Below are 19,701 nucleotides of genomic sequence, written 5' to 3' on the forward strand. Positions count from 1 at the left end.
TCAGTTTATAAATGGCGGTAAGATGTGGCAGAATATAAGGGCAGTACAGTGTAGCATCACCACGTAGTGTTTTAAGTTAAAAGCGAATGCTCCAAATTGTTTATAAAATGTAAATTTTAACAAACATCAAGATTTTGAGGTAACTCTTTTGAAGAGTTAAAGAAGCCCCTTATGTATGTATATAGTATGAAATGATTTTGTTCGAAGTTCCCCAGTAGCCTCGACTTCCTCTCTAGAAAGTGTTGGTAACTGTGGGAGTACAATCATCACCCCCACACACAGCCAGTGTTTCGTCCACCGAGTTATTCTTACGACACGATATCTACCTCACTTGACCTACATTCTGGACGTTTACCTGGCCTCACACACACACAAGTCGTTGAAAGACATCTGTTGCCTCCAAAATGTCACCGTTCACTATCAAACAAATCGATCAGTCTAATCTGTTGCAGTATATTTGTTTCAATTAAAGTGAAATTCTGGTAGCACTGAGATCTATGCCTGTAAACACATCAGTTTTGTTTACCTTATTTTTGTTTGAAATCCCTCTATTATAAATAACTGTTGACATTTGTATATCAACATACAAGCCTGGGCAGAGGGAGTCTAGGTAAATTATTCCTTAGATTATAAGTTATTGGAATATATTTCAGAACACTCAGGACAGTGTGCCAAAAGGAGAGATGGTAAATTTCGTGAAAATACTGTCAAAATAGCTACACTCCTCTACCCATTAATATTTTAATGATCACTATGTCATACCATACAGATACTCAGAGAATAGACATGAACAATTCAGTAAAAGTTGTTTGTACCAGCAACAACTCCCCAAAATTTATTAAGTAAGGACACAGCCGGCCCATTATAATTTCACTATTTTGACTTATTAAATCTCTTCAGGCTTTATAACGTGCCTCCCACATCGTGCGGTGCGTCCGTGACTTGACCACAGGTCGCCCGCCTAGGAATTTCAATAGTACAACACCCAGGCCCAGACAGATCAAAAGATAAAAAAAGGAAAAAATTCAATTAATCTCATCCAGTGGTCAGTACACTTGCCTCCATCACTGTAATAAGTAAATGCAACTTGCAAGTAACGAGTGCAGCTGTGCTGTTAGTTACCTAAGGCACGGGGCGGAGGAGTAATCTGACAATGTCTTTATCCTCCCATACATTGTGTCAGGGTGAACGACTACACGCGATCCCCAGAGTCACGTGAAGAAGAAATGAAGATAACGATTTGTCTATATATACACTGTGCTATATATAACCACATTTTGAAGTTCTTTTTATTCTATTATGGAAATTTCAGCTTTACGAACGCGGCATCTATCATCGTTTGTCTCTCCGTTCATTATGTTTATCAGGGTTATTGTTTTCACGAATTTAAGAGTGAGATGATTCATAAAAATGCCTATTATTTATTTCTATTTAATGGAAAAATTAATCCATGTGGTAATTTAGGCGTGGTGGGGGGAGGGGGGTTGAGCGTGAGTGGGGGTGATCCACACTAGGCTTGGCTGACCACCACTAAGCTCACGACAGGCAGGGAAGGAGATATGAGCAGCCAGGAAATGAGAGAACGATGGAGGGTACAACATGAGGCAGAGAAAACAGAAATCGTGAGGTTGTGAAAGGTCAGGGAGGATGAAGAGATTGTGAGGTCAGGGAGGATGAAGAGATTGTGAGGTCAGGGAGGATGAAGAGATTGTGAGGTCAGGGAGGAAGGATAAGGGGAGTGGGATGGTTGGGATAAGGGAGGGCCAGCGTGTACCTTAGTTATCATACATAACTTTAACCCAGTGAGTCAGGTCAAGGTAGCGCTTGATAGTGTTTACAAGCAATAAGGTGAACTTAAGCGCGTGCGAAAACTAACACGGGATAACTTGACCTTTAGAAACTAGCAGCGGGTTAGCTAATTAAGGAGAGTTTTTCTGGTGTCGACTCCAGTAATTATATGTTAAGCTAAGATAAATGATAAAGGTATAACTGCACAGTTAACCTTTAATTTTTGTTTTACCAAGTAAGTTAAAAGTGGGGAAATAGAGCGTAGAGTTTGTTGCAAAGTCATCAAAGCCGTGAAGTTAAAAAAAATGGACACGCGAGCTCTCATTTTTTGGGTGACGGAGCATCAACTTAACCACTTTCAAAACAGCCATCAGTTTCAGTAATAAGGTCATTCCAGCGACACTCCCGCCACTGAAATCATTACTGTTGTTGTCATAATTATTATAAATGATTATATTACGTGACTTCTTGCACTAAGGCCAACAACATCAGCAGTGTGTTACTGGATGTGTGTCACAAGGGGAGCCTTACGATCAATGCTAATTATCGTACTTAAAGAGGCCATATGGTTTTCCGGGTCCCCCAAAACGAGACGAGTGACCTTCTTGGGAGTAAGAGAGGTATGCGTGTGTCATGACGGTGACGGCCTGTCCCTCCTGTCTGTCTAGTAAAAAAATGACAGGTAGAACTCCGTACATGTTTTTAATACTTACCCCAATTGACGGTAAAAATCCAGTAAGAAAGAAAAAGTTATAAATATTTCCCCGGAATACTTTTTTTTTTCAATTTAAAGAAAAATATCATACTGTATATGTAAGTTTTTGCTTAGTATCAGAAAAAAACAGCCTTGGTGTGTTAAATGGGCAGCCTCATCCATTATTACTGTGTGGAAAAAGACCCCAGTTGGTATTTAGGTTTTATGAGTCACCTTTGTCCTTCTGGGTGTTTGGGGAATGAACTGTGACGCATTCTGGGGTAGGGTATTGATGATATAAGTCGATCACCACCACTACCACATCATAACCAAAATTATTGCTTCATCACCACCACCACACTACTATATCATCACACCACCACTCTACCACACCACAGCACCACCACACTACCACACTGACCGTCCTTGTAGTTGCCCCCTCTTGATAATTACAGGAATTTAAACGTGACGCAACACACTCCCCTTCCTTAAGTCTTACTGCCGAGTTTACAGCACTGAACTCCTCCTACACTGAACCTGAACCCCTCTTACACTGAACCTGAACACCCCCTACACTGAACCTGAACCCCTCCTGCACTTGAAGACTTTTATACATCAGGTGAGGGAGGTCCCCACTTTACTGCTACCTTCCTCCTGAATTAGTGACTGTTGATGGCCAGCGGCTCCAACACAATGAACTTGGTAAAATGGAAAACACTTGTTTTTTTTAATAATGGGGATCGTATAGATTAAGCACCTCAGCTTATTTCACCGTAATGCTACTTGGGGGAGCCCCCGGGGGTTAGGTTAGGTTAGGTTAGGTTTGTTTAGGTAATGAAATCTTCGGTTGTTCCAAACCATCGTCCGAACCTTTAACTAATATATTTGTTGAGATGTTGAGTCTACATTAAGCTTTAATGTGGGATAATCCCTCCAAGGGAATTCAGACTTACGCGTCATGCTCACCTGCCCTGCCCTGCCTTTGCGTGTCTCGCTAGCTACATTGTCCCACACCACCAACCTGGTCTCCTCACCACAGTCTCCCAGTATAATCATTTTAAGAAGATTATCATTCATCTTGCTTATTTTGTAATTTCTGTTACTTTTGTCAGTGTAGGTACTTCTAAGCATGCTGATTCCGAATCTATGGTCGACAATTCAATTTCGGGGTAATTATTGGTCGTAATGACGCTTGACTAGAAGGAGTCGAGAGGAGGACAAGCCTCTCTCGACCTCCAACACCTCGGAAAAAGAGACCTTAAGTTGGCGTGAAAATCGTGAACATTAAGATTTCTCTGAGGTCGATATTTTTCAGTCGGACAGCGAACTTAACAGCACTGATTAACACACGATATAAGGAGGGTTTATCTGAGACATGTTCTGACAAGGAAGATAGGTGTGAGCTTGAAAATTTTACAAACAAAATGCATTATTGTTCCATACTTCATTTATTTCTTTGTCACCAGGTTCACTACTTAATGAATTAAATTTGTGTGTGTGTAATACTGTTTATAGGGTGTACGTGCGCGCTACTTTCATTAATATAATCAGTGTTCAAAACGCTGGAGGAAAAAATAACTAAAAAGAAAAAAAAACATCCACTCATGAAACACACACGACCACTTTACCCCAGAGGATATAAAGACACGTATTGTACATTATTCCTCACATGTAATAGTTGTGTGTGTTATAATTACATAGTCAAGCGTAGATACGTTATAGACAAGTAAATAGAGACTGTGACAGCTGGGGTAAGGGGGAAAGTAGGGGGTGAGGGGGAGGGTTGGGAGACGGATTACGACGGAATATCCACTTACACACACGAAGATAGTCAGGTAATGTACACCACGCATGAGACGTTACTTGCACACACACACACAAACACACGTTCATGTGCAGATGCATACACAGATTTTTAATTATATACATTATACACGCATAAACTCAAAACTCACACACACACACTGGTACAGCCACACAGTTACAACACATTGACAGAAGAGGATGCACCTGGGGCGTACCAACGGTAAGGAGGCGTATCATATGTCCCAACGGGATGAAGAAAATGCACTAGTTGAGACTGTGTGTGAGAAGGACCTAGGTGTGTATGTTGACAATGAGCTGAAGTTCTCGGGCCATTGTGAGAAGAAGGTAAATCAGGCAAATAAATTATTGGGTCTTATAAGAAGGTCGTTCAGATATCTAGACGGTCCGTCCCTCGTGACGATCTTCAGGAGTGAAGTGCTTCCCCATCTGGAGTACTGTCACCCCATCTGGTCCCCGAGATATGCTAGGGACTGTCAGTTGGTTGAAAATGTTCAAAGGAGGGCCACCAAACTGGTGCCTGCACTTCGGCACCTCAGCTACCCTGAGAGATTGGAGCGCCTGAACTTGCCTAGCTTATACTACAGACGGGCAAGGGGGGACCTAGTTGAGGTGTATAAGCATCTCAGGGGGCACTACTCAGTTGAGTGTCCTTACTTGGAGCTGGCGGACGCTCGCCCCACAAGGGGTCACAGCTCGAGATTGAAGAAGCCGCAAGTCCAGAAAACCGTGAGGGCAAACTTTTTCGGAGTGAGGGTTGTAAACTCTTGGAACAATCTACCAGAGTGTGTTGTGACGGCACCGAGTGTGAGCTCTTTCAAGACCAGACTTGACCAGCACTGGAGAAGGTTCAGATACATTCAGGAGCCATTGCATGCCCAGTACTTGCCAGCAGTGCATAACAGAGACGTGACCGATTCCCCAAGCGGCTAACGAGCCGATCAGTGGTAAAGAGGATAAAAGTAAGTAAAAGTATTAGTCTGGTTGTCACGTCGCTTTATGACCAAATTATGTCGTTGGTGCTGCTGGTGCATCGAGCTCCATTATCATTTTTTTCGATAAAATCCAGCAGTATTAACTTGCTTTTGTGTCTAGGGCTACTAAAATCTCTTCTGTTGTATGGCAAAATTATACGGTAATTCTTGCTGAACCTTTCACGATTTAACTATCTTTTCACCCCTCTCCTTTTACGGCAAATTTAATACAGTTGCTAAATGTGTGATCCTTCACTATCTGTAGACAGAAAATTGCTCGATTATGAGTGCATTCTTAAGCACTCACACGAGGATGTACTTGTTCACCATTTGCTGCTTCAATACTTGTATCAGCCTTCGAAACCTTGGGCATCAATTAGAAAACTTTTGCTTCCCTGGAGTTGTCCTTCAAGAACTGTACAAGTTTCAGCTGTAGAGAAGGATACATTACAATGGTGATTGATTAGGTAGCTCCTATTATGGAGATATTGGTAATTTGGTATGTTAAAGAAGTATAATACATGAACTGTCTCAGCCCTCAGGTGGCCAGTATCTAGGTGAAGGGTTGTTCCTGTACAGCTATCATATCCATCCTAGTGTTCTTGTAGTGGGTGTCCTTGGGTGCAGGTGGTGGTGGTGGTAGAGGCTAATGATCAATAAGTGGTACTATGTGTACCCCTCCCTTACCATTCTGCTTCACCCAGGTTGACCCCTCCTGACCTCTGGCCATCATGTTGACCTTACAGTCCTTTAGTATTATGGCAACCTTTGATCAGCAGGATGATCTCTCCCGAGTTTTTTTCATCATCATAACGAAAAGTTCATGTTCAAAACCTGATCCGGTTAGGTGCGGGTAAGGAGGGATACTTCGGCAACGTAAGCGGGGAACTAAACAGTACACCAAGCACTTGAAATTCCTCATAAAACTTTTGAGTAAATAACAAAAAATCCTTTAAAAAGCTAAATATGAAGTAAAACAACACAGCACCAGGTAAATATCTTCGTGTGAATGAAGGAAGATGGATGAGTCACTAGTACAGTATGGGGTGACTCAACACTCGGTAGTTTCAGGAGCGTTGAGATGAATGTTTAATGTGGGAGAAATGTCACTGGACAACTAAGTGAGTGGCTGTCTTGTGCATGCTTCCTGCTTCCTGTGAATGAAGATGAATAAGCACTAGACAAAACTTAACTTAACCTAACCTAACATAGTCAAACAGCTTAACCAAATACTAACCTAACCTATCCTAGACTAACTTAACCTAATGTTAACCTAACCTAATTTAATGCTAAGCTAACTTAACCCCAACCTTTGAGTTTTTGTCTGTAACTATCACAATTCACTTTCATATTTACAGTTGAGAATTAATCTTCTGCACTATTGTGTGATAAAAACCAGCTGTATCTAACCTTACCTGATTTAACCTCACCTTGTATCCCTATCATTGTACTACATCTAAAACACTACCTTATGTTTCACTGTCATTGTACATCTACAAATTTCCCCTATGTATCCTCATCATTGTACATCTACAGCACTCTCCCATATATCCTTATCTACAGTATTATTATTTCTCCTTCACACAGATGAGATCAGGACGGGCACCTACCGTGAACTCTTCTCACCCAACTCCCTCCACACTGGCAAGGAGGACGCTGCCAATAACTATGCTCGTGGACACTACACTGTGGGTGAGTGTCTTGATGATGTAGGTTCATATGATCTAATGTACTCATATATACTGTGGTATGGTTGGTGCTGATTCTACTTGTTGTCTAACCCATTAATGAACGTCCTCCTTCTAAACTGCTCGATCCCATATTAGGGGACATGATCAAACATCCCTTCTCCATCTAACTTATATTTTCCCATTTAACTTTCCCATGCTCAAGGTAATTATGTTAATATTCATCTTCCTCACACTCACCCCAACACATCCTTCCTCTAATAGCCTACTCCTCACCTTCCCGCAAGTAAGGAAGACCCCCACCAGAATGATAAATATCCCCAACCCTACAAACCTCCCCTTCACTAACATCCTTCAGGTAAGGAACAGCTGTCTGTGGTGCGGGATACCATCAGGAAGCAGCATGAACAGTGTTCAGGCCTTCAGGGTTTCCTCGTCTTCCACTCCTTCGGTGGCGGCACTGGCTCTGGCTTTGGCTCTTTGCTGATGGAACACCTCTCTCTTGACTATGGCAAGAAGTCAAAACTCTGTTTCTCCATTTATCCAGCTCCTCAGGTACACATTCCTTCTTTCATGGTGAAGATTCAAAAATTATTTCCTTTATACTGTACATACTGTTTTAATGCATACAATACAGTAACACATTTCTTCTAAGAACTCATTTTCTGGTTACTGTATATGTAATTTTCTTTGTGTTTTGATGGACGATAAGGGTTGGTCATTGTCATATGTAAATAAGGGTTAAATTAATGTAAAGTACTGCACAAATTTGTTCCATCCAAAGGAAAGTACAGTGTACCTGAGTTTGAGTTTCAATTATGATGAAACCTTACACACACACACTCTCACTCACTGTATTAGCAGGGCATCAAACTTTTTATTTGCTGCCAATATAAAAACATACTGCATCATTGTTTAATTCCAACAGGTTTCGACAGCAGTGGTGGAACCATACAATTCAATTCTTTTCACCCACACAACATTGGAACACTGTGACGTAGAATTCATGGTTGACAATGAGGCTATCTACGACCTCTGCAAGAAGGAACTACATATAAGTCGACCCACCTACACCAACCTCAACCGTATGATTGGTCAGGTTGTTTCCAGGTAAATAGGACCAGTATGACTAAGGAATGAGGAGAAGAAGGGGGAAGAAAGTGATTCAGTTTTGTATATTTGTCATTTTTGTTCTCTTTTTTTTTTTTAATTAAGTGATGCATTGTAAACCATTATTCCACTGGATATGTAATTATTTCTCACAAGATTTTGGGGACTTTCAGATGATAGGATTAAAAACTTAGGAAGCTTTGTGTGTTGAACTGAGAGGACTTGAGGTCACTTGATAGTTGTATATAATATGAAGTTTCAAGTACATTACTGTACAGTGGTCCCTCAGTTAACAAACGGTTCGGTTAACTAAATTTCGGTTAACGAATTACCTTCCATAAGAATCTTCAATTCGGTTAACGAACAAAAATTCGATAAACGAAATCCTTACGAAAATTACGTTTTGTTGTGAGCATCAGCTGATCAACTGATGGACTGGTCTGCCAATTCAGTAGTCTGTTCTATGTTTACATTCGTTTCCAATGGAGTAAATATCAAGAAAGTTGTGCTATTTAATATTTTTGCATGTTTTATATTAAAATTATTAGTAATTTTAACATTTATTTAACATATTGATAATATACAAGTATGCAGTACAGGGAACTAGTTTGTTGTGCACCCATCAGATGCGTGAGTCGGTCACAAGGCGTCAGTTGGGTTTTGAAAACAGTAGAGAGAGCATCTATTTTGTTGGTGTCTTGAATATTTTTGCATTTTTCATTTAAATTATTGGTCATTCTGAACTTTAGTTGACATATTGATAATATATAGCGCAGTGCAGTGTTGATTTAAAGAAAATATTCTTGAATTACACCTAGTGAACTTCAAATTTTATTGGTGAAATTACTGTATCAAGCATGGGTCCCCTGAAAGGTGATTTCTCCTCCATCCCCACTTCCTTCACTTCTCCCTTCTCCTCCACCCCCACTTCTAATTCCCATCATCATCATCAACCAGGAACCTTCTACATACACACCTCAAAGTAAGTGTACTTTACTGCCTTTTTTTTTTTTTTACTTTGTACTTTTCGGTGAGCTGGAACCAATTACCCAATATCCCATAGAAACAATGGATTCGGTTTACGAAATTTCCGGTTAATGAACGACCTTCTGGAACGAATTGTGTTCGTTAACCGAGGGACCACTGTACTGTATAATATATAGCAATATACATTATAACAGTAATCATTTCTGTTGATAAACTTATTATAGTTTTTACTTGTCTTTCTAATATCTTCTCAAGGCTAAATAGCATCACTACAAAACTTCTTGTTGCAGCATTACTGCATCTCTGAGATTTGATGGAGCACTCAACGTTGACTTGACTGAGTTCCAGACAAATCTGGTGCCATACCCAAGGATCCACTTTCCTTTGGTAGGTATCAACCAAATAGCAAATTAGTTGTTTTATAAGTACAGTAGTACATTGTGGGAAAGACCCTTATTTGTTTAGTTTAGGAGATGCTTCTAACATTAACTTTAATAAAGTATTCTGTTATAAAAAGTATCAAAGCCTTCTGGCAAAGGTAAGTTTTGTCAGTGGGTTTTATACTTTACAGTACTTGTATGGATCTGACAAGTCATTAAGTTGATGATCATAATGATTTTCTACCCGCAGGCAACTTATGCTCCGGTTGTGTCAGCTGATAATGCTCTGCATGACAACTTTGATGTCCGCACCATCACCGCGAAATGTTTTGAACGAGATCAGCAGATGGTAAGAATATGTGAAAATATTGTAAATGCCTTAAAATTTGCATCCTTTCAGTAAGTATAATTTTATAAGTTGATATTTTGTATATACAGTACAGTAGATTTACAGAAGTCTACTTTAATAGATCCTTGCAATGCCTCCATATACTAAACTACAATTCTATCTAATGTAGATAGATTCCACTGTAAATATGCAACCCCTAAGACTGCAGTTCTTTATATGTACTTTTGCTATATTTTTTTGCTACTAAATATTTAATCTCATTTATATACCTTGTATAATTATATCAGATGTGGTCCTTTCATGGTTCTTTTCATATTCAGTATATCCTAGTTCCCACCTTAAACATCGGCCATCATCAGTGGAAGTTTGCTGTAGGGACAGTGGCCATCATCAGTGGAAGTTAGCTGTAGGGATGGTGGCCATTATCAGTGGAAGCTAGCTGTAGGGACGGAGGACATTTCTTATTTCTTGCATTCCATTTGTACACAGATAGGGGTAGAGTAGAGAATCTTTAGCTGCCTCTTAAGGGTTAATTATCATCTGTCAACCAGTCTTCACTTTATTTCCTCAGTATCTTTACTCCATTCTTCACACTACAGGTACTTTTTTTTTTTTTTACCAGGAGGTGTTCGGGCACTGGCACTGTCCAGTAATATTTTAGATTCCCACAATATCTTTTGTTCTACACATCACACCTTCCTATACTGTACTTGGGAGTTTTCTGTAAGGATAACCGGGACTCGGATTTTTTTCCCTTCACTCCTTATGATAATCTTTGTTCTACAGTGTACACCTTCCCTGAGAAGTTACTGTATTTCAAACACTAAAATATTCCCAAATGTCTATCTGCGTGTGTATTTTCAACCAATATTTACAAATATATTTTGTGATATGATGAAGTAACTTCCCAGGTGGTTGTACCTCCCTGTTTGGTAGCTGCCTACTACCTACTGATACTGTATACTGTACTCTATATATACTGTATATTGTCTCCTTTCACAGGTAAAGTGCAACCCCTTGGAAGGTAAATATATGGCATGTTGCCTTTTGTTCCGAGGTGATGTTGTCCCTAAAGATGTCAATGGAGCCATCGCTGAACTGCGCACAAAGAGAACTATATCCTTTGTTGACTGGTGCCCCACAGGCTTTAAGGTAAGTTGAAAGTCATCTTCCTTATTTATCCTTTTTATTACATGTCTGCTAATTAACAACTCGGACGACAATCATCAGTACCTGTAGTTATAAATCCAGCTTTTATATAATAATGAATTTAATGAATTTAAGGAAGCAATAACATACAGTATTTTTTAATACTACAGGATTTCAGCTAGGTAGAATTTAGCCTACTAGAGATAGCAACTGGGGCATTCATTAACCTACGGAAAACTACAACTTCACATATAGGACGCAGCCATTTTTTTCTTTCTTTTTTCAGACAAAAAAGTGCATCTTATATGCCATAAAATATGATACATTTGATTGATTAATATCCACTAAGGTATGTCTACACATTATTGAGCTATTTCTTACCCTTCTATAGTTTGAATTACTTGTATAAACTTGCGAGATATGTCATTAAGGAGGAATCAGACACAGATGAATCATTGTAAGAGTTTATAAGAGTTCCTTGAGGCAGTAATAGAAGAATTTATACCCTGGAAGTCAAGGAAGAGAGGAAGTCAATAATGTAATCTAAACAAAAAAAATTTGTGTAATTTAAATCAGTTATGTACCTAACAAAGTAATTGTAGTTGCAGTCATTTACTTTTCTTTGTCAACTGTGATTGTAATTGAACACATGCAAAGTATTTCTAATCTTTATTTTTACTTTTATCCTCTTTGCCACTGATCGGCTCGTTAACCGCTTGGTGCGGTCGGTCACGTCTCTGATACACACTGTTGGCAAATAATGGGTGTGCACTGGCTCCTGAATATATTGGAACCCGCTTCAGTGTTGGTCAAGTCTGGCCTTGAATAAGCTCACACTCAGTGCCTGTACAACGCTCTCTGGAATATTGTACCAAGAGTTCACAATTCTCAATCCGAAAAAGTTTGCCTTCACAGTTTTCTGGACTTGTGGCTTCTTCATCCTTGAGTTATAATCATTGTGTCAAAATCATTCCACAGTCCTTGTGTTTTGTCTCCTGCAGGTGGGTATCAACTATCAGCCACCTACAGTTGTTCCTGGAGGTGACCTGGCTAAGTTGGAGCGTGCTGTGTGTGTTCTCTCCAATACTACCGCTGTTAAGGAAGCTTGGAAACGCCTTGATAGAAAGTTTGATCTGATGTACTCTAAAAGAGCATTTGTCCATTGGTACGTCGGTGAAGGCATGGAAGAAGGTAAGTCATGGTGAACCTGCGTATATATATATATATATATATATATATATATATATATATATATATATATATATATATATATATACACCTAGACCCCGACTTACGACGGGGTTAGGGACCCAAATCCAGGTCGTAAGTCCGACATGGTCGTAAGTCCGACATAATAAAAAATCTACAATGAAATACAGTACAGTAAAAGTAATGAATAATGATGAATGGATACAGTACAGTGAAAGTAATAAATAATAAGGAATGGATACAGTGTGACTGAGCACTTAACCTTTAATGTAGTCAGCTGAATGCACATGGGGCCCCCATAATTTTCTAATTATACATGGAGACTACATTAACTGGAAACGTTTCGGTATAGAAAATGCGTGTGTCATTTAAAAAATATTATTTTTTTATCTATATCTGAGGCGGTCGTAAGTCCCGACGGTCGTAAGTCCACGTAGTCGTAAGTCGGGGTCTAGGTGTATATATATATATATATATATATATATATATATATATATATATATATATATATATATATATATATATATATATATATATATATATATATATATATATATATATATATATATATATATATATATATATATATATATATATATATATATATATATATATATATATATATATATATATATATATATATATATATATATATATATATATATATATATATATATATATATATATATATATTTCATTAGCCCAATAAACACGCGGACTTCTACATACAATCAACACCTCAACCCGCCAGGATTCGAACCCACCCACGGCCCAGCGTGACGGGGAACACTAACCTCTGGCCACCAGGATACTAAAAGCAGTCCTAGAGCCTGTTCAACGAGCTTATGAACCTCTAATTATATTTCACACAAAGACCAAGCAGAGCTTCACACAAAGTCTGTTCAACGAGCATGGCGCCGTGAACCTCTAATGGGGACTACCCGTATCACGTAGGTGGTCAGAGTAACGTTTTACCAAATCCAGCTTCGAAACACGAGGATCCATATATATTTCATTAGCCCAATAAACACGCGGACTTCTACATACAATCAACACCTCAACCCGCCAGGATTCGAACCCACGGCCCACGAGCCTTGACTGTGACCGGGGAACGCTAACCGCTGGACCACCAGGATACTAAAAGCAGTCCTAGACTCTCTTATATTTCACACAAAGTCTGTTCAACGAGCTTATGGCGCCGTGAACCTCTAATGGGGACTACCCGTATCACGTAGGTGGTCAGAGTAACGTTTTACCAAATCCAGCTAATGAAATACATATGGATCCTCGTGTTTCGAAGCCGGATTTGGTAAAACGTTACTCTGACCACCTACGTGATATATGTATATATATATATATATATATATATATATATATATATATATATATATATATATATATATATATATATATATATATATATATATATATATATATATATATATATATATATATATATCCACAATGAAAACGTGGATAAGATAAATCTTGATAGAATCACACAGGGAAAAGGGACACAATGTATGTGTGTTTAGTTTTAGTATGTGTGTATTTGATTGTACCTTTGTGTGTGTGTGTGTGTGTTAAACATAGGTATAATATTAATCTTGTACAATATTTACTTCACCAGTACAAGGTACTTTTCATTCTTTCCTCCAAGTGATTTAATTAGATCCATCTTTGCTATTGGATTTTTACAGTGGCATACTCCCAGGTATACAGTACAGCATACTGTATCACAAATGCAAGCAGTGAACTGGGTATTTTGACACACTATAGATGGAACAAAATGGAAAGCTTTTGGCAACTGAGAGAATGACTCATTAATTGAGTGAACAGTTAAAAGGTGAAAGTTTTCATGGTTTAATAAAAGTAAAATTTGTGATGTTTATTTCAGGATTAGAATAAAAGATACAAAGATTTTCAAGGTCTTACAAAACAGTCATGATGTCACTAAACACTTCACACACTTCTTGTTCAAAAATCTTCTTATCCTTCCCAAAGTTGTACAATAATTTGTTAAATAATCTTATTTGTTATAGCATTTATTCCTTCTTTTATCCATTAAAGTGAAGATGTATGTTCTAGGTACTGTATATACAAAACTTGAAGAAAAGTTATCCAAGGCTTACTGACAGCTTAATTCTTATGCCTGTGATGTGATTATAAGTACACTCCGCTTGATAAAATGCCAAGTAGTTCACAATATTTGAGTTACATTCATTGTGGACACATCTTTGTAGGTAGAAGGGAGGATTTTGTATTTGTTTGTTAGGCACTTTTTATTCCCACATTCCATGTGAGATTGACCCCATAGTCAGGTAGCATTAGGTAGGCTTTGTTGTTTGTGGAGTGGTCAGTGTGTCACTATCATATCAAGGTCTCAGACTAGGTTTGTCTTTTTATATTTGTGTTTTTGAGGTTGTCACCCCCACATACTTTTCAAGACTGTACAGATAGTAGAGTTTTTGAGAGATCTTATACTCAGTGGCTTATTAGTTACATAAGGGGTGAGTATGGAAAGGAAAAAAGAGGAAAGGTAATTCTGTATCATGTGTGTGTCAAGAATGGAGGCAATACTGTATATAAAAGATAACCAAGGAAGGGTTTTGCCATTTGTATAAAAGAAAGTAGAAATGGTTTGTGTGTGGAAGAAAGTGAAATGAGTTTGTTATAGTCAGGAACAAAATTGAAATAGCTGAAATTGTTGTAATGAATATCTTAAGTGACAGCCGGTTCTTTGGCTCCCCATTCAGTAGAGAAATGGTAAGTGGATAAAGATATTAATTTATTTAATTGGATGTGTAGGAACTGGTAATTGGACAATGAGTATGATGTTGAGATGTTAAGGACTTGTGCAAAATATGACTAAGAGTGTTTTCAGTACCTCAACCAGTGCTGGTGTGTCTCACTAATCAAGGACTTGATGGTCTTCACTAAGTGTTTACCCTATATTGTATTGTAGAAGCGTCTATCCAAGTACATTTAAATTTAATGGCATTATGCTATTTTTTTTTTTTTAGAATGTGTCGGAAAATTCAGTCTCTTGGAAAATTATTTATAATTTATTTGTTTTTAGGCATAGATCCTTGGACCTGCAGTAAGCAGTCAGTAATCACACTTCAGTTTCAATATATCCTGAATTTCCAGTTGTGGTTTTCAATGCCTACGAATTAATTACAAGCCACCACTGTTTACATTCACCTTTTTCCATTGAATCTCATATTCATGAATTTTGTTTCCACTCTCCTTTCCTACTCACAATCCCCTGATCCACCTCACAATACCCCTGTCCCACTCTCCCCTCCTTGCAATAACCCAGGAGAGTTTTCTGAGGCTCGGGAAGACATGGCTGCCTTGGAAATGGACTACTACGAGGTGGAGGCAAGCTCTGGGGATATGGAGGAATCGGATTTCAGCGACTACTGAGTTCCAATTTTCTCCCCTCTCCTCCCCTCTTGGATCCTCATAAATCTGACCCACTGGTGACTACAAACAGTGACCTGCAAATCTCCCGCACTAGAGTACAATGCTCTTTGTTGTTCACGCCCTCACCTGCCCACCCACCCACCTGCTAATTCACTGTTTTCACAAATGAATGTTAGTGTGTTAATCATGATGTTCAACAACACCTTGGTTGTGCATTAGTCATTAGTGCATTTTTCAAAATCATCAGAGAGAACTCCATTTCTTGTAATTACACCGAATAACCACAACTACCCAACATAAGGCATCTAGTGCACATATCACAGAACATCTGTACTGTACTTTTATGTATTCTGTTTAGTAAAATGCAGATGCACACCCCCTCAGATAATGTATGTAGCATATTATTACTCCCAAAACATATATAAAAAATTGGTAATATGTGCACAGAACTGTTCTTAGATATGAAAATAATGTATTAAGACAGCTATCAGTAAGGTGTCTCCCATAAGAATGTGACACCTTAGAGAGACACTGGACACATCTAATGCTTAAAAAATCTTCATCTGATCTTTTGCCAGTGTCCAGTAATCCAACTGTTGGGTAACTAACAGCAAGCCTCCATAAAATACTTTGCATCCAGCACATAACTGTCAGGACCAGTGGTGTTCTTCCCTTTAGGATAGAATAAAATAAAAATTAACTGCAGAAATTCCTTTCATATATTTTCCCTATTTTGACTCATATTAGAGGCCAGAAAATATAGGTCATATAGTCAGTAGAATTCACTTTTACCTCTCTGCTCTTCCAGAAATTTTGATGCTATGATGTGAAAGCCTCTCCCTTGCCATTAGCCCGCCCATTCCACCATGGTAAAATTTTGCATATATGTACTCCTCTGATACTGTACATTCAAATTCCAAAGATACAACTTTGGTGCTTTAAACATTTTTAGAACCTTTCATATTTGCAACTGAAATAATACAATTACTGTATATATGAAATTTACTTTGAAATGCACTGCAAGAAATTAATTTTTAAAATTTAAAAAGAATATCCAAGGACACCTCAGTCACTAATGTGTTCATGGAAGATACAGTAGTGGGAAGACTGAATAAAAAAAAAAATAAGTTGGAAAGAACATCCAAATCAATCTCTCTATACTTGACTTATATCTCTTTAATCTGAGATTTTTTCATTATGATTTTACTTTTTTCTTTGTGTTAAAGATTAATGCATCATCATATTCATCATCTTCATTCTTTCTACATTTTATTAAAGCCTTATTCATATGGTCATATGGTCATTGATTTAAGTCCACATATTTTATCTTATTTTTAGGTTTTAGTTATTTATCGTTACCTTTTTTCACTTTACTTGTACCTTTTTCACTTTACTTGAGGCATTATTCATCCATGCATTTATTAATCTTAAAGCTTTATTCATCTACAGTAAGTACATAAATAAATCCTATATACCTGTATATGCAGTAGTAATCTATGACACCAGACTTGCCCATTACAGGATACATTATTAAACACCACCTACCATGTGCAGTAAATCTAAAGAACAATAAGTGCCTTTTGTGGTAAATGCCTCTCTCAGTAACAAAAACTCCCACCAAGAGTTAGCACTTCCACCTTAAAAGGTCATAATTTAATACAAGGCAATGCCCATAAAGACAGTTACTTCAGCATCACCTATAAAGACATGTTTTGATATTGTTTTTATGTGAGGCATTCAGCATTTCCTGTGCATGGCTTCATTATGATGCTCAGTATGTCATGTTAAAAGGGACCTATTCAATTAATCCAGTTATAACAAGATAATAATTCTACTAATTACAATAATTATCCAAAGTTGTTCCTTTCAGTATAAAATTTATCATCATAGTGTATCACTTTTCCTCAAGTGCCATGAACAAGGTCACAGAGGCCACCCACCACCCCAGGGGACAGTTATACACTGTACGTGGCAGCTGCCTCAAGCAAACATTAACAGTTCTAGAAATGTTGGTTTTAACACTGTGTAATAAGATAAAATCCATCATGAGGTGAAATAGTTTAGGCACCTAAGTACAATACCCTGCCTCCAAGAAGCTGTCCAAGCTAACCAAAGGTCTAGTGCTGACAGACAGACTATGTTATGGGTATCTGTGGTTTATATTCTGATTTATCAGACTTATTATGTTTGTAATTACTGTAACAGTTTGCTGATCTATGAGCAGGCGGTCAGTAGCTGGTAAAACACATTACCGTCATTTATTCCATATGTGGCAGTGTACAATATAGTGTGTTCCAGTGTTCATCACTGCTCTGTACAGACCTTTTGTTTACAGTATACTTAATGCAATACAGTGGTCCCTCAGTTAACGAACACAATTCGTTCCAGAAGGTCGTTCGTTAACAGTAAATTTCGTTAACCGAATCCATTGTTTCAATGGGATATTGGGTAATTGGTTCCAGCTCACCGAAATGTACATACAAAGTAAAAGAAAAAATGCAGTAAAGTACACTTACTTTGAGGTGTGTATGTAGAAGGTTCCTGGTTTGATGATGATGATGGGAATTAGAAGTGGGGGTGGAGGAGTAGGGAGAAAAGAAGGCAGTGGGGATGGAGGAGAAATCACCTTTCAGTGGACCCATGCTTGATGCTGTCATTTCATCAATAAAATTTTAAGTTCAAGATTATTTTCTTTAAATCAATACTGCACTGCGCTATATATTATCAATATGTTAACTAAAGTTCAGAATGACCAATAATTTCAATGAAAAATGCAAAAATATTCAAGACGCCAACATAATAGATGCTCTCTCGACTGTTTTCAAAGTCTCAACTGAAGCCTTGTGACCTACTCACGCATCTGATGGGCGCACAACAAACTAGTTCCCTGTACTGCATATATTATCAATATGTTAAATAAATGTTAAAATGACTAATAATTTTAATATAAAACATGCAAAAATATTAAATAGCACAACTTTCTTGATATTTACTCCATTGGAAATGAATGTAAACAGAACAGATTACTGAATTGGCAAAGTAGCCCATCAGCTGATGCTCACAACAAAACATGATTTTCATAAGGATTTCATTAATCAAATTTTTGTTCGTTAACCGAATTGAAGATTCTAATGGAAGGTAATTCATTAACCGAAATTTCGTTAACCGAACCATTCATTAACCGAGGGACCGCTGTATATAATTGTTAAATAGTTTTATTTTATTTACTATATCACTTCCAGTTACTCAAGTTCCCTCCTTGCAATATCTGCACACATGTTTACTTCAGGTGAAAGAGATACATAGGTACAGTATATGAATTGTTTCACCTCATGAGCAGCTTGTGTCTTATTGGATCGTGTTGAAGCCAACAGACTTAGGATTGTTGATACAGTATTTGCATTCACCAGCTGCTACATACAATCTGTGACCAGCCCAGGGTAGTGACATATGTGGCTTGGCTAAGAGCACGTGAAGACAAGCTACCTACACTACCTCTCTCATGTATGTTACATTCACTAAATATCACTTTTAAATTATGGAGGTTTTTCAAATTATCACTTTGGATAATTTTCAATAATACAGTACAGTATACTGCAAGGTTAAGTCAGATATCTGTTTCAGTGTACTAATGTGGAGTGCCGGCCCATGACATAAAAATACAGTTAAAAAGATATTTGTTTGGAGTGTTGAAATCATATGTTCAACATTGATCCAATTTAGAAACAGAATTACTTTGTATATGGCATTAATTGTATTCAAAATAAATGTACAGTTGAGTAAGTTTTTATAGTATATGTACTATAGCTGTAATATGCAACATATCAGTGTGTTTTAACTCATCAGCATTTTCTATTATACTTAAGTACCATATTAAGCTTTTATGGAATATGTCCTTTGATCCCGTTGATTTCAATTACTGTAGGTTTTGTGAGAGTAACACAGTGCCTTCTCTTGTTGTACAAATAATATTACAGCATTTACAAGGTATTGTATTTGACTGGGGCTAGATATTACCATACATAAGTTTTATAGACAAAATTTCAGTTTCGGTTCATTATTTATCCAATACCCCTTTTTCCATGTTGCTGCCTTCACGATAGAGTTGTTAGCACACACA

General features: G+C 37.8%; 1 protein-coding gene across 5 annotated transcripts in view; it reads left to right on the forward strand.

The window, feature by feature from the left end:
* Nucleotides 1-19,701, forward strand: part of LOC121860756 (tubulin alpha-1C chain-like) — a 49,888-nt gene that overhangs the window by 17,185 nt on the left and 13,002 nt on the right. For 2 of the 5 annotated variants that reach the window (XR_006087926.1, XR_006087927.1), the window contains exons 3-10: nucleotides 6,868-6,972; nucleotides 7,327-7,523; nucleotides 7,897-8,078; nucleotides 9,356-9,452; nucleotides 9,696-9,794; nucleotides 10,797-10,946; nucleotides 11,945-12,134; nucleotides 15,475-15,637. Coding sequence is in view for 2 of the 5 variants with exons in the window: in XM_042358103.1 (XP_042214037.1) it covers nucleotides 4,487-4,508; nucleotides 6,868-6,972; nucleotides 7,327-7,523; nucleotides 7,897-8,078; nucleotides 9,356-9,452; nucleotides 9,696-9,794; nucleotides 10,797-10,946; nucleotides 11,945-12,134 (1,042 nt within the window). In the remaining 3 variants the exon portion in view is untranslated. Of the gene's footprint in view, nucleotides 1-4,469; nucleotides 4,509-6,867; nucleotides 6,973-7,326; nucleotides 7,524-7,896; nucleotides 8,079-9,355; nucleotides 9,453-9,695; nucleotides 9,795-10,796; nucleotides 10,947-11,944; nucleotides 12,135-15,474; nucleotides 15,638-19,701 lie in introns of those variants that run through there. The other 3 variants (XR_006087924.1, XM_042358102.1, XM_042358103.1) reach the window with 2 other exon arrangements.

This window comes from Homarus americanus, unplaced genomic scaffold (genome assembly GCF_018991925.1).
Source record: "Homarus americanus isolate GMGI-L3 unplaced genomic scaffold, GMGI_Hamer_2.0 scaffold23617, whole genome shotgun sequence".
Lineage (NCBI taxonomy): Eukaryota > Metazoa > Arthropoda > Malacostraca > Decapoda > Nephropidae > Homarus > Homarus americanus.